The sequence below is a fragment of the Poecilia mexicana genome, unplaced genomic scaffold (genome assembly GCF_051168715.1).
Source record: "Poecilia mexicana isolate PSO_F unplaced genomic scaffold, ASM5116871v1 scaffold_4, whole genome shotgun sequence".
Classification (NCBI taxonomy): Eukaryota; Metazoa; Chordata; class Actinopteri; order Cyprinodontiformes; family Poeciliidae; genus Poecilia; species Poecilia mexicana.
This window is the reverse complement of record NW_028263373.1, coordinates 23,280,763-23,297,086: the sequence shown is the minus strand read 5'-3', so window position 1 is coordinate 23,297,086 and position 16,324 is coordinate 23,280,763. Positions and strand designations below refer to the sequence as shown.

At 44.5% G+C, this 16,324-nt stretch overlaps 1 protein-coding gene across 1 annotated transcript in view; it reads left to right on the top strand.

Annotated features, from left to right (window-relative positions):
- Positions 1-16,324, top strand: part of LOC106904846 (cadherin-2-like) — a 91,161-nt gene that overhangs the window by 55,821 nt on the left and 19,016 nt on the right. The window contains exon 10 of the mRNA XM_088005276.1: positions 2,602-2,835. Coding sequence (XP_087861402.1) covers positions 2,602-2,835 — 234 coding nt within the window. The remainder of the gene's footprint in view (positions 1-2,601; positions 2,836-16,324) is intronic.

Genomic DNA, 16,324 nt, shown 5'->3' with positions numbered 1-16,324 from the left:
ATACCTAATTTCAGATGTCTACGACCTATTGATTGCCCTTTCTCACGTTAGGGGGTGCTGTAGAGCAGTTTGGGCACGCCCCCTTGCAATTCCACTAGAATCCCAACATTTTAGTTTGGGGACAATTTTGGGTGAAGTTTGGTGAGTTTTTGAATATTTTAAAGCCTCCAAAAAGCCATGTACTTTGTTGAAAAAATAATAAGAAATCCTGCAATTACCATAGGCCTTCACAGCACTTCCCTGCTCTGACCTGATAACAGAAATAACATTTATTTGTGTTCCTGCAATTAGAATAGTGCAGTCCCTGTTTGCTAGTTTGGAAAAGTCAACCCTTTCACACATCTCTACATTGGCCTCCTATAGATTTTAGAGTTTGTTTTAAAGTTCTTACTCTAACACAGTGGTTCTTAACCTTTTTTGAGGTACCAAACTCCTCAGGTCAGTGGCGCAACTACACATTATTCAGGTGGATGCGAAAACATAAATCGGCGCCCCCCGATCCCCCTCTCACCCGAAGGAGGGTTGAAGGAGCGTGGAAAACATACGCTCGCTCGCCCCCCCCCCCCGAGACGAAGTTACATGAAGGGTAAAACTCCCTACATTTACCTCGTCACATGCGCAAGGTGAAGGAGCGTAAGGCACGCTGAAGTGTATGGGAAAACATAATCGGCGCGCCGCCCCCTCCAGACGGGGTTTTGACCTCTGGTGCAGCACCCCTATGCGTTGCATGCGCTGCATACCCCCTTTTTGCGCCACTGCCTCAGTTTCATATGCTCATTCACCGAACTGTCTGGATTATAAAAACTTTAGCTACTCTGTATTTTAAGAGAAACAAGTTTATCTCCAATGTTTTGGTTCATTCTTTATTCAATGGGCATTAATGTGGAAAAGCATGACCTGTTGGCAGGTGTGGATGAGAATGAAAAAATGAAAATTGACCACAGCATCTATGTTTCCATGCTTAATTTTTTATTCCCTTATTTAAAATATCAGAATTTCTAAAGAACAAGGAGACTATTACAATGATTTAACTTTCACTTAAAACCAGACGTTTACATGTACTAAATAAAAGACAAACATTTTCTATCATTGTCTAAAGTTATGTCAGACCAAATTTATCAGGTGTTTGGTCAATTGGAATTACCAACATTATTTCTATTTGCTAAATTCAACAATAATATGAGAAATTAATATGAAACTGAGTGGAATGAAATGTTGAAATGGCATCCAAAGACATCAGTCAGGAAATAAAAGCCTGGGTGCAAACATGTTTTCCAAATGGACAATGACCCAAAGCATACAGCCAAATTGCCCCCAAAAAAATCTGTATGTATCTTTTTATCTGGTGTATGTAAATATCTGTTTTCATCTCTATGTCCGTCCTTGTTTGAAAATTGACATCTTAAGAGAAGAGACAGAACCCACAGATCAAAATAAAAATAGTTTCTGTTAGACATCCCGTACATCTTCAGCATGTTAGACTGTACGTTAGTGTGGTTTTAAGACTTGAGGTGTGAAATTGAATATTAGTAGGACTCATGTTTATGTATTGATTTCTCAACTGAAGGTTGAAATCAAACTGTCAAACTATCTCTTTCGAAAAACTACAAATTGGACATGACTGATCTTTTATGGGAGATTACTGCTGAATTCAGCAAAGTGGATAATGCTATCAATGTTCTCCACATCATTCTGACATGAAAGCCCATATGGAGTGTTGTCTTGTAGTGGCATCTTGTAGTGGCAGTATGTCTTAAGTAAACAACAGATTGATTATCCAAGGCCTGATTCTTGGCTTGTTACAGGATTACAACGGATCTCAGAGACAGTCCTCAGATCTGAAGGGAGTCTGTCTCTTGTTCTCACCACAACTGTGCTTTTAGGAAGTGGAGAGAGGCATCTCTGTTCCAGCGGAACATTGATGAAGAAGAATGCCATTTAGCTCAGTTGATTAACTTGAGCACAGCAGGCTCTGTGTGTGTCGGGTATAGCAATACCCGACACACACAGAGCCTGCTGTGCTCTGTGTCTTACTACGTCTTCTGCCATTGTCATACACAGGCGGGAGCTCATTGACCCCAAAGCACATTGAGGCACATCAACTGATTCACATTCTTGCACAAAAAGAAAAATCCAAATATATGCAGTTTTTCAGCATTCTCTGCATACCTAGATATGAAAGTGTGTGGATTCACACTTTCTAACCTTAAGCTCCTGCACTTATTGTTCATCAGTTTTACGTTTTTTTTGTTCAATAAGAAACTTTTCCAGTTTATTACATCCAGTAGCATGAAACCTGGATCAATGTACCACATATTTGCAGACAAAAGTTTGCAATTATTTAGTCTGTTATGGTGTTTTGAAGCGAACTGTTAATAGGGGAGTGTTTTTATCATCCGTAACAAAGTCATGCATAGGAAAGTATCCCAAGCAGTGGTTTTCTTTTTGATATTTAACTCTAATTCCAGTACTTCCTCTTTCCTCCATGAAAATCTAGTCTACCAGGGTACTGAGAAGTTGCCAACTCAAACACAAAGGGTCCAGCAAACTGCTTGCTATGTTTGATACATATTATAGCTCACAATATTTTCTTATTGTCAGGCATTCCTCCTGCCACTGGTACAGGAACCCTTCAGATTCACCTGCTGGACATAAATGACAACGCGCCTTATGTGTTCCCTCCTGAAGTGGAAATGTGTGAGAAACCAGATCCAAACTCCTTGAACATCACAGCCAATGACCCCGACCTGACTCCCAATGCTGGACCCTTTGTGTTTGAGCTGGCAAGTCGTCCTTCAGATGTACGTCGCAACTGGACCCTCAGTCGCCTGAATGGTGAGTGCAAGATAAACTGCCTCAAGTTTCCAGGGTTTTGACATATAGTAATTTACCAGGCTGCTTTGATAGCTCTGCTTAATGGGCAAAATCCATTCATTGGTAAAAGATCAATGAATGGAAGCACTAATTTTGATAAATTAATTACATAGACATTTAACAGAATTTATCAATTTTTTTACATATAAAGGTTCCGGTCAGAACTGGTACACCTGTAAATATGACACACAAGAAACCTTTGCAAACAACAGCAATTGACGACAAAGCTGCTTCTCTTGATTGAACGTTGGACAAGTTTTAAAGGAGTTAGCCTATCAATGATGCTATTCAATTGTAAAATAGCATCTCAATGCTAAACATGTAGCATCAGCACAGACGTCCCCAACATTAATGTCAGCATCTGCATTTCACATTTCTATAGAAGTTCAGGGTTTCCCCCAGAAAACGTGCCAAGTCCGGTGGTCGGGGGACCGAGGCGGTCCACCATGTTTTTGTATTAAAAGATCTTAAGTTGACAGGAAATGTAAAAATATCACTGGGTAATTATATTTTACGAGAAAACATCGCCAGTGAAACGCTATTTAAACCCACAACTAGTCTTAAAAACAACAAATCAAAAAATTTTATTAAAATGAATATCAATTATTTGCACTTCTGTTTAATCCAAATTAAGTCAGTGGCTTCATAAGGCCCCCAGGACTTCAGGGGCCCCATAAATGCTAATGTTTTAACACAAAGTGTAGATGCATAATGTAACATTTATTTATTGAGATAATCAATGCTGCTAAATTTAATTTAATGGTTTCAGCATACATAAATTAAAAGATTTTAGTTAAACTTTATATGTAAGATTTTAGGAGCTGGTAAGTTTACTTTGTAAAAGTTCAAAGAACAATATTCATAGTTAGATTGTTTTTTTACCATTGCTATACTCTGATGCTGTGAGTTTAGTCTTTGAGATTGAGCTCTCTTTGTTCACAAATACAAATTAGTAAACTGTGATTATAATTAATTGATTTTTAGGTTGGCCAACTACTCCTCTCCCAGATTTCATTAAATCTAACACAGAAGCTGTTCAAGGTGCTGATGATTTTAGCAACAAAAGGGGCTCCTAAGTCAAATTCCAGGCCTCATACAGTCTTTCACCGACTCTGCATGATGAGTTAAACCCACTGCACTGCGCAGAGATGCGCAACAAATGGGAGATTTAAGTCAATGCAGACTTAAATCTAATATGGCTTTAGTAGCTCTTCCACTTCGTATCTGTTGAGTTTGTAACAAGGGGACACAGAAACTATTTTGGTTGATCGTGTTTATGGGACGAGTTTCTCAGATCTCCGCGCGGCCGCACACTTTATCTGTGGTTGACTAAGTGGACAAAGCATTTGATATGGTTTGATGCATCATGTAACCGGAAAAATAACACTAAAGTAATAATAAAATAATATAAAATCAGCGTGTAGCCCTGGGTTTTGAGAACCACAAGAAGTGGGGGGGGGGGTGAATGAATTCCTATGTCTGAGAGTAACTGAGATTTACGAGGGGAAATGAAGTGTAAAAAAAAAAAAAAAAGAGACAGAGGATTCTGGGAGAAAAAAACGAGAAGGAGAGAGGAAGGAGATAGGGGAATAGAAAGAAAGAGGGATTGGAACAATACGGAAAAAAAATCGTGTTAAACATAGTTGGCGAGTTAGAAATAAGATTATACGCAGAGTATAATTGATAATTGAGTAATGAGGAGTGTGGACCTGTTAACGAGGACTGCTACTGCTACTGTTTAGAGGACACTGCTGCAGGGCACGTGTGGGGGGGAAAGCAGCAAGATGGCGGGGACGTTTCCCTAAAGATAAAGAAAGCTACAAGAATCCTGCGTGGAGACGCTAAAGGGAAAGAAGAAAAGGAAAGTGGACTCGCTAAGCAGCGGTGACGGTGAGGACGTCGGCGGTGCGAGCCGGTTTCGCTGGTCCATCCGGTTCCAACAAGAGGGAAAATAACAAGGACTTCTGCGTTCGTTTTGCGAACTCAAACGTCAACAGGCCTGCAACGGAAGCGTCAACGGGTATTGGACTGTATGTGTGAGTGTGGGCCCTGGTGCGGATGTGTGTGAAGTTATATGCTGAAATGTGAAGTTGGTGTAAGTTTAAGAACTGTTAATGTTTGTAAATGCATATAAGGGGTTATAGAAGCTGTTATGTGTTAATTTCCTACCAACGTTCAGGGTAGAATAAGCCAGGTTAGTTTGTGGGATGTTGAAGATAAATAAGAAAAACAACTTTGTGTGGGTGTCTGGATTGTTTTACTGGGAAGGTAAAAAAACAGTAGTGGAGTAATAGCTACTTACATGAGGTAAACCTGCATGGTATCTACCTGAAAATCACGAACCCAAGTAGCCACCCTGCAAGTGAGTTAAAGTTCTGCCCTGAGAATAGGTGATGGAGCAGTGGGGTGCTACATAAAAATTGGAGGCACCGCTGGGATAAATTATTTTATTTTATTTGACTAAAAACAGTATTACACCCAGACAACCAGCTGTAAGCTAATCCTAAAAACAAAACAAAAAAAAAAAAAAAACAAAAAAAAATTCTTGGTTCCTTTTGAGTATCAGTAGAGTATAAAAAAGTACCAAAAAGTTTCTACAGTTGATTCGTACAAATTGGCTAAGCATAGCAAAAGACACGTTTTCATTAGTGATTAGTTGTGTTTTATTTTGGTGAAAAGAAAGGATGCCTCAGGGAATAACTGGTGCTCCCTCAACATTCCAGCGGCTCATGGAAAAAGCTGTTGGAGACATGCACATGCTGGAGGTTATCGTATACCTTGATGACCTGATTGTTTTCGGGAAAACTTTGGAGGAGCATGAGCAGAGGCTCCTCAAAGTCATCGATCGCTTAGGCGAAATTGGACTGAAATTGTCACTTGATAAATGCCAGTTTTGCAGACCCCAAGTGACATATGTTGGACATGTAGTGTCTGAGCGGGGCATTGCTACAGATCCAAGCAAAGTGGAGGCCGTTGCCCACTGGAAGAAACCCACTGATCTTCCAGCACTCCAGTCCTTTCTAGGATTCTGTGGATATTACAGACGTTTCATTAAAAACTATTCAATTATCGTCAGACCGCTAACCGAACTGTGTAAGGGATATCCGCCAACTCAGAAGAAGTGGAAATCCACAAAGTCTCCTGAGAAAACCTACTATAAAATCAGTGAACCTTTTGGAGAAAGATGGGATGGGAGCTGCACAGAGGCTTTCCAACAGATCCTCAAATGCCTCACCCAAGCGCCAGTGTTAGCATTCGCTGACCCGTTGAAGCCTTATGTGCTGCACATAGATGCTAGTTTCCATGGCTTGGGGGCGGTGCTAAACCAAGAGCATCCTGAAGGACTGAGGCCAGTCGCTTTTGCCAGCAGAAAGCTCAGTTCTTCAGAAAAGAACTATCCAGTGCATCAGCTAGAGTTTCTGGCACTCAAGTGGGCTGTGGTGGATAAATTCCACGATTACCTGTATGGCGCAGAGTTTGTTGTAAGGACAGATAACAACCCCCTTACATATATACTCACCACCGCCAAGCTGAACGCCACAGGTCATCGCTGGCTTGCAGCTCTTTCCACCTATAACTTCACTCTGCAGTATCGGCCAGGCTCTAGCAACATTGATGCAGACGCATTGTCGCGAAACCCTGTTTCTGATGACAGAGATGAGTTCAAGAGTTTAACACCTGACGATGTTAGAGCACTCTGCAAGCAGGTATCCAGAGACCAGTCTGTTGAACCAGTTAGTTGTGCAGAATCTCTCTGTGTCCCTCCTACTGCCATGCCAGAATGCTATGTGTTTCCAACCCGACTAGATCTTGGTTGTTTGACCCAGCTCAGCAGAGCAGATCTGATTAAGGCACAAGACCATGACCCAATGATTTCACTGGTCAAGAAATCCTTAAGTGGAGGACCAACAGTCTCATCTGAGAAGTGTACTGACCCTGGAGCCATCTACCTGCAAAGAGAGGCGAGTAAGCTTGTGCTGGTGGATGGATTGCTTCATAGAAAGATTAATAAACCACATAGTACAGAAGTACTGCAGCTGGTTCTATCCAGAGAACATGTTCCCATGGTGCTCAAGTCTCTCCACGATGAATCGGGTCGTCTTGGAGTGGAAAAGACGCTTGAGTTGATTCGCAACAGATTCTACTGGCCTAAGATGGGGTCAGAAGTGGAGCAGTATGTGAAAACTTGTGGTAGATGTATTACCCGCAAAGCTTTGCCACAGCGAGCAGCTCCTTTAAATCAGATCACCAGCCGGGGACCACTAGATCTGGTCTGCATTGACTTTCTTTCTCTCGAGCCTGACTCGAAAGGATATGCAAATATCCTTGTGGTGACTGATCACTTTACAAGGTACGCTCAGGCGTTTCCGGCTAAAGACCAACAAGCATCCACAGTGGCCAAGATTCTGTGTGAACGTTTCTTTGTCCACTATGGACTTCCTGCACGGATACATTCCGATCAGGGACGTGATTTCGAAAGCAAGCTCATCCAGGATTTACTGAGGATGTTGGGGATCCGAAAGTCCAGAACATCTCCCTACCATCCTCAGGGAGATCCTCAACCTGAGCGATTTAACCGAACATTGTTGTCCATGCTCGGGACTCTGGATCCCGCTCAGAAACAGAGATGGAGTCAGAACATCAGCCAGTTGGTGCATGCCTATAATTGCACCCAGAATGAAGCAACCGGATATTCACCCTATCTATTAATGTTCGGAAGGGAGGCTCGTCTTCCTGTGGACATCTGTTTCGGAGTATCAGATGAGACTGGAAAAGGCCCAACCTATCACCAATATGTATCCAAGCTGCGGAAAGATCTGGAACAAGCTTATCATCTCGCTGCAAAGAATGCTGACAAAAATCATCAGCGAAACAAGAAGGCACATGACAAACATGTGAAAGAGCAGATCCTAGAAGAGGGAGACCGTGTGCTTCTGAGGAACTTTGGCGTCACCGGTAAGCACAAGTTGAAAGAGAAATGGAGAACAGTGCCATACATTGTGTTGGAGAGAATGCCTAACTTGCCAGTCTACAAGGTGAAACCAGAGAGAGGACTTGGGGTTGAGAAAACGGTGCATCGCAACCACCTGTTACCCATTGGTCATCTTGTCCGATTTCCAGCTGATGCGGAGACAGAACAAGTGCGGAAACCTGTCACTAGGGGCCAACAGAGACGGTCTGAGTCTGTCAAGCCTGTTGCTCAAGAAGATGTTGCACTCTCTTCTGATTCTGAGTATGAGGAGGTGAACACGGCAGTTCCACTACAAGTCAATCTGAGAGAACTTTTGAGACAAACAGAGAGGAGGGCTAAAGAACCCTCTACAGTCACAAGTGAAGTTCAGATTTTGTCGCCCCACGAGACTATTGATGATGCTGGGTTAAGTCCCAACTCACCTCACAATCAAGACTCACTGCTCTGCTCTGATCTAGATTTAGAAGGGGGAGAAGGGGAAAGTGATGAGGTAGTAAGGGAGGGAGAACATGTCATTACAGAACGCTCTAAGCGAGTGAGGAAACCAATCCTAAGATTAAGCTATGATGAACTAGGACAGCCATCATACCAGCCAGTAAGTGTTGTTAGTTGTGGAGTACTTCTTGGAAGTGGAACCGTTAAAGAACCAAGACATTCTTTTTGTTCTACTGTATGGTGTCACTCTATGGCACTATGTTCTAGCTGTGTTAATTCTAACTTACCCCAGTTTCCTACTTTTATTTGGGTTGTGTAACTGATGTTTGATGGGGACATCAAACAGGTTTAAAGAGGGGAGAGTGTAGCCCTGGGTTTTGAGAACCACAAGAAGTGGGGGGGGGGTGAATGAATTCCTATGTCTGAGAGTAACTGAGATTTACGAGGGGAAGTGAAGTGTAAAAAAAAAAAAAAAAGAGACAGAGGATTCTGGGAGAAAAAAACGAGAAGGAGAGAGGAAGGAGATAGGGGAATAGAAAGAAAGAGGGATTGGAACAATACGGGAAAAAAATCGTGTTAAACATAGTTGGCGAGTTAGAAATAAGATTATACGCAGAGTATAATTGATAATTGAGTAATGAGGAGTGTGGACCTGTTAACGAGGACTGCTACTGCTACTGTTTAGAGGACACTGCTGCAGGGCACGTGTGGGGGGGAAAGCAGCAAGATGGCGGGGACGTTTCCCTAAAGATAAAGAAAGCTACAAGAATCCTGCGTGGAGACGCTAAAGGGAAAGAAGAAAAGGAAAGTGGACTCGCTAAGCAGCGGTGACGGTGAGGACGTCGGCGGTGCGAGCCGGTTTCGCTGGTCCATCCGGTTCCAACAAGAGGGAAAATAACAAGGACTTCTGCGTTCGTTTTGCGAACTCAAACGTCAACAGGCCTGCAACGGAAGCGTCAACGGGTATTGGACTGTATGTGTGAGTGTGGGCCCTGGTGCGGATGTGTGTGAAGTTATATGCTGAAATGTGAAGTTGGTGTAAGTTTAAGAACTGTTAATGTTTGTAAATGCATATAAGGGGTTATAGAAGCTGTTATGTGTTAATTTCCTACCAACGTTCAGGGTAGAATAAGCCAGGTTAGTTTGTGGGATGTTGAAGATAAATAAGAAAAACAACTTTGTGTGGGTGTCTGGATTGTTTTACTGGGAAGGTAAAAAAACAGTAGTGGAGTAATAGCTACTTACATGAGGTAAACCTGCATGGTATCTACCTGAAAATCACGAACCCAAGTAGCCACCCTGCAAGTGAGTTAAAGTTCTGCCCTGAGAATAGGTGATGGAGCAGTGGGGTGCTACAAGCGTGAAGTGTGACTACGAGGCGAGCGCGAAAGCTCCTCACCGGGCTGAACCTGCATGATGGTTATCGCTGGTTTGTTAACCACTAACTCACTGGCCAACCGGGACCACAGACATAAACTTTATCAGCACAGACAGAGACATGGAAGGTGGGATGGACCCTCAGGGAAGCAGGTAGCCGGAGACGGACAGCCACCGGGTTAACCACCTTGGAGATAGGAAACGGTCCGATGAAACGTGGAGCCAGCTTCCTGTTCACCATCCGAAGCGGAAGGTCCTTGGTTGACAGCCATACCTTTTGCCCAACCAGATAAGCAGGGGCTGGGATCCTGTGTCGGTTGGCAGATCAAGGAATACATGGCAGAAGTAGTTAAGAGTGCCCAGTGGGCCTTTCTCCATACCTTAAGGCACCTCCTGGCTGAGGCATAGGCAGAGGGAACCATGGCAGACCGCTCCTGCAAGGAGAAAATGGGTGGTTGGAAACCATAAACAGTATGGAAGGGAGACAGCCCAGTGGCACTGGAGCGGAGAGAATTGATAGCATGCTCCACCCAAGGCAGATTCTGTGCCCACTTGGTAGGGTTCTGTTCACAGAGCATGCGAAGCTTGATCTCCACCTCTTGGTTGAGACGTTCAGTCTGGCCATCAGTTTGTGGATGGAAACCAGAGGAAAGGCTCACCTTGATTCCTAGCTGTCCACAAAACTCCCTCCAAAAACGTGAGACAAATTGAGAACCACGGTCGGAGACGATGTCTACAGGAAGCCCATGAAGACGGAACACCTCCCTGGCGAGGATCACACTCAACTCCTTGGAGGAGGGCAACTTCACTAGGGGAACCAGGTGAGTCATTTTGGAGAATCGATCGACTATAGTGAGTATGGTGGTGTACCTGTCGGAGGTGGGTAAGCCAGTGATGAAGTCCATTGAAATATGAGACCAAGGCCGGTGGGGAATGGGTAGAGGGTGAAGAAGCCCAGCAGGGGGTCGGCGAGACGGCTTAGCCTGGGAGCAGACCCGGCAGGCTGAGACAAACTCCTTGACGTCCTTGGCCATGTTCCTCCACCAGAAGTGTGCCTGGACCACCTTTAGGGTTCTGGCAACACCAGGGTGACAAAACAACTTAGATACATGGCAAAGCTTGAGTACCTCAGCTATAAGGTGGTCAGGGACGAATAGACGGCAGGGAGGACAGCCTTGAGGGACCCGTAGTTGTTGGTTAGCCTCCCGGACCTGGTTCTCGACCTCTAGGTGAGTCACTGCCAGTCGAACAGACTTTGGAAGAATAAAATCTCCAGAAGTCAAAGGTTCACTCAGGGTGTCATAAATCCTGGACAACGCATCAGGCTTCACATTCTTGGAGCCTGGCCTGTAGGACAAAGAGAACACAAAGCGAGAGAAGAAAAGGGCCCACCTGGCTTGCCTGGTGTTGAGTCTTTTGGCAGTCTTGAGGTATTGGAGGTTTTTATGGTCAGTCCACACTAGGAAGGGTTCCTTAGCTCCCTCTAGCCAATGTCTCCATTCCTCCAATGCCAGTTTAACGGCCAGTAATTCCCGGTCCCCTACGTCATAGTTGCGCTCAGCAGAGGAGAGGCCTCTGGAAAAGAAGGCGCAAGGATGAATCTTACCATCCTCATACCTCTGGCTGAGGATTGCGCCGACCCCAGACTCAGAGGCATCAACCTCCACAATGAATTGACAACTCAGGTCTGGAGAATGGAGAACAGGTGCAGAAGAGAACAGGTGTTTGAGTCTTCGAAAAGCTTCCTCCGCTTTAGGGTTCCACTGAAAACGAGACTTGGAAGAGGTTAGGGCATGAAGGGGTGAGGCAATAGTACTGTAGTTGCGAATGAAACGCCGATAAAAGTTAGCAAAACTTAGAAACCGTTGCAGCTGCTTACGGTCTTGCGGAGTTGGCCAGTTTAGAACAGCGGAAACCTTGCGGTCCTCCATGGATAGCTGGTTGGGGGAGACCAGAAACCCTAAGAAGGTAGTCTGAGACACATGGAATTCACATTTCTCAGGTTTGACAAACAATTTATTCTGCAATAGACGAAGAAGCACAGAATGAACATGGGTGATATGTGAGGGAAGATCCTTAGAGAAAACCAGGATATCATCAAGGTAAACAAAAACATAGAGACCAATCATGTCTCTAAGAACATCATTCACAAGGGCCTGAAAGACTGCGGGAAGGCCGTCTTCCACTCGTCCCCCTCCCGAATGCGCACCAGATGGTACGCATTCCTCAGATCCAGTGTTGTGTTCAAGACCACCTAACCCGAGACCAAGACAAGACCAAGACCAGAGTGTATCGAGACAGAGACAAGACCAAGACTTTTAGGGTCCGAGACCAAGTCAAGACCAAGACCGAGGAAAGTCGAGACCGAGTCAAGACCAAGACCAGCGGCCCGCGCTACATGACACAATAAAATGTAAAATATGATCGAAATTGCTTCTCAGAATAATCTGAAAGATCCATATTCCCATAAAAACACCTAGATATTAAATACTTAATACATTTTACCAATATTAAATATTCCATTTCTGTGTTACAATGTGTGATGGTCTCGTGCCATCCCTAAAAACATAACGCCCTGGGCATTTGCCCATATTGCTCATATAAGAATCCACCACTGTCTGCACCATTAAACATAGCAATTGAGGCAATGCCCTGCTGGTAAATAACGCTCAACTATGAACACTGACCAAGGAGCAACAAGCAAGAATTAACCAAACAGAAGGCGCTCATCGTGACTGTTTTCACTCTCTCTCCCAGTACATGAAGCCAGGTAGTCTGACATCATGGCAGACATTACAGCTGCCACTTTGAACAAAAACAAAGAGCAATGTGCATGCTCTGCGTGCTCTTTCGTTCTTGTGTTTTAGTTATTTGTTAATTTAAATGTCAATGTACATAATTAAATAATGATGCAGTGTACACAGAGCATTACTAGAACAAAGAACAGGTGTTCTGTTAGGTCAGATCGTCATGCTTAACACGAACTCACGGTGTTCTGTCAGATCAGCATACGTTGTCAGATAGTCGTACGCTTAGCTCAGACATGCATATGCTGTCATTACCATATGATTTTATTTAATCAGCAACATAGAATCATGATGTAGATCATTATTAACAGTTATTAACAGTTGTATGGCATCCAGCTGCAGCAAGACCTGCTTTAAACACACTTTGAAACCACGACAACGCATGTATATCTATCTAGTTATCACATTATGTCATATTAGAAACAATTTAATTACTTATTTTCGTCATAACTTGTTGCGTATACTGACAACTACACTGACGGTCGGACTTAATGCGCATGCGCTGGCATGGTACTCACTGCATGTATGCTATTTTGACAGCGTATGGCTATGTGATAGAACACCGGCTATATCTGTCAGACACATCATTACCATAAGATTTAATTTAATCAACAACATAGAATCATGATGTAGATCATCATACACTTGGTTATTAACAGTTGTATGGCATCCAGCTGCAGCCAGACCTACTTTAAATACACCTTGAAACCACGACAACGCATGTATATCTATCTAGTTATCATATTATGTCATATTATAAACATTTTAATGACTTATTTTCGTCATAACTTGTTGCATATGCTGAACTGACAACTCCACTGACGGTCGGACTTCTTAAGGCGCATGCGCTGGCATGGTACTCACTGCATGTATGCTAGGAACATAGAATCATGACGTAGATCTGTTATTAACAGTTGTATGGCATCCTGACTTAGAGGTTAAGTGAGTTTTACACGGGCGTGTGTTGTAGCTGACTCCAGCTGCAGCCAGACCTGCTTTAAATACACTTTGCAACCATGACAACACATGTATATCTATATAGTTATCATTGAAAACAATTTAATGACTTATTTTCGTCATAACTTGCTGCATATGGTGAACTGACAACTCCTCTAACGGTCGGACTTCTTAATGCGCATGCGCAGGCATGGTACTCACTGCACATATGCTATTCTGACAGTGTATGGTAATCTGATAGAACAACGGCTCTCAGTGAGTGACACTCCAGTCCTATCTAATAAATAAAGAGCCGTGGAGAAGAATCGACTGTTTCTGAATGTCACATCACTATATTGCAGACTTTTGGACATAGCGTTGTCCTATATATGCGACAAGACAGTCAACATCTCCGCACAATAATTCAGGCAGTGAGTGACTTTTTTTCATCACAAATTCTTATGTGTGTCTATACAGCTAGCTTTGCTAACATCACGTTAACGGAGCTTACCTTCTTTGAGCTACTTTTCTAAGTGACGAAAATAGTTAGACGTTGTCCCCACCGTCTGTGAAAGCGAAGCGCTGCTGAGTTAGCTCTGGCCATCGGATTTCTTACTATTTATGCAGCGCTATTATATTACTGACGATTAGACAAACATTTTCTGCTGCTGAGAGAAAACCACTGCGCATGTCCTGGAGCGCCGCGCGCGAGTGAAAGGTGGGGAGGGGAGGGGGAGAGGGAGAAACACGTAGTTTCTTGGATTTTAATTGGTGCGTTTTGCATCCACTAAAAACAAAGATGTTAACAAATAAACTGGACAGTATGTTCCACGTTTAGTGATATTTTCACAGCTGTGGTCTCGACTGGTCTTGAAATAAAATGCCGAGTCCTCAGAGACCGAGACCGAGACAAGACCGAGACCAAATGCGGTCGAGTCCGAGACGAGACCGAGACCATCAGAAAACGGTCTTAAGACCGGACTCGAGACCAAGACCGATCTCGAGTACCACAACACTGCTCAGATCCAACCTTGTGAAGATGGTAGAACCTTGGATGCGTTCAAATGCAGTGTTTGTGAGTGGGAGGAGATAGCGATTCTTGATGGTGATATCATTGAGTCCTCTATAGTCAATACAAGGACGAAGTGAACCATCCTTCTTTCCTACAAAGAAAAACCCCGCGCCAGCAGGGGAAGATGAAGGACGAATGATTCCTGCCTGGAGGGCCTCCCCAATGTAGTCGCGCATGGCTCGATCCTCGGGGACAGACAGCGGATAGAGACGAGCCTTGGGAGGAGAGGTGCCAGGAAGCAGGTTGATGGCACAATCATAGGGGCGATGTGGTGGCAGAGAAGTAGCATGATGTTTACTGAAGACCTCTCTGAGGTCGTGGTAGTCCTTGGGGATCCCTGAAAGTACTGGGTCCAAGACTGGGAGACCCTGGAGAACTGGCCCAGGATGATTGGCAGCTTGAAGACAGGAGGAAAGACAATGAGGGCTCCATCCGAGAACCAAACCCTGCTCCCAGTCTATGTGTGGGTTGTGCAGTCTCAACCAGGTGGCACCAAGAATTACAGGGATTTTAGGAGAGTTGATGATCAGAAAGGAGATGGATTCCTGATGATTCCCTCCCACGGCCAGTCGGACTGGCTCTGTCTCCAGCTTGACCTGGACCTCAGACTTGCGAGTACTTTGTTTTAAATTCAAATGGAGAGTACGAGCTAGCTCAGCATCCATAAAATCAGTGTCAGCTCCAGAATCAACAAAAGCTGCTAAGGAGTGGGAGCGACCCTGCATAGAAATTTCAGCTTTAATGGTAATTAATGAAGATGCAGTTGTAGTGCACTGACTTAGTAGAGCACTACAGACCAGTGTCTTGGAGGGACACTGGCGGAGTTGATGATCCTCACTGCCACAGTAGAAACATAGGCCTTTCTTGAGCCTACGATCTCTCTCCTCAGGTGTCAGCCTGGAGCGACCAATCTGCATAGGCTCAGGTTGGTCCTGGGGGGGAGAGGAAGAAGGTTTGGGAAATTGAGACCTCATCACGAGCCTAGAGGGGGCCCCCAACGGTGGATAGGGTCGGTCAGAAGCCTTCTCAAGCCTTCTTTCATGCATCCGCTGGTCAATCCGGGACGCCAAGGATTCCAGATCAGCCAGATCTTTAGGGGGGGCACGGGTAGAGAGTTCGTCCTTAATGCCTTCACTCAAACCCTGGTAAAAGGCGTCACACAAGGCTTCATCATTCCAATCACTATCAGCAGAAAGGGTGTGGAAGTCAACTCATTAATGCATCTTTTGCCCTGTTTGATTCTCCACAGCCATCTAGCTGCCTCTCTCTCTGGGGGGCAGGGATCAAAAACACGTACAAGTTCCCTGGAGAAATCATCGAAACTGTAGCAGAGGAATGTGTCCTTCTGCCACTCAGCAGTATCCCAGATCTTAGCCTTTCCAGATAATAGCGAAATCATGTAAGCGACTTTAGCTCGCTCAGAGGGGAAGGAGCTGGGCTGAAGCTCAAACTGAATCTCACACTGGGTAACAAATGGGCGACATAGGCTGGGCTCCCCACAAAAGACCTCAGGAGGGGACAGACGGGGCTCCTGGGGAAGAGTTAGTCTCTGTAGCTGTCGTGCGGGAGCCGGAGCACTGGGAGGCGCTGTGGGGCTAGACAACTTGGAGAGCATAGTCATCATTTCCTGCATATTAGCCTCTAGCTTGGTAATGGCTCTCTCTACAGAACCGCGCCACTCCTGCGCGGGCGTCGGGTCCATAGTGGCCAGATTATACTGTAAGAGCACTAGGAGGACCCGAAATCAGCCACGAGACAGGAGTGAGCAGAAAACTTAGGATCTTTATTAGCGTAAGCTAAGAGCGGCACACTGGTTAGACAGCTGTACAGGCTAGGAGATTGGGTATGGGG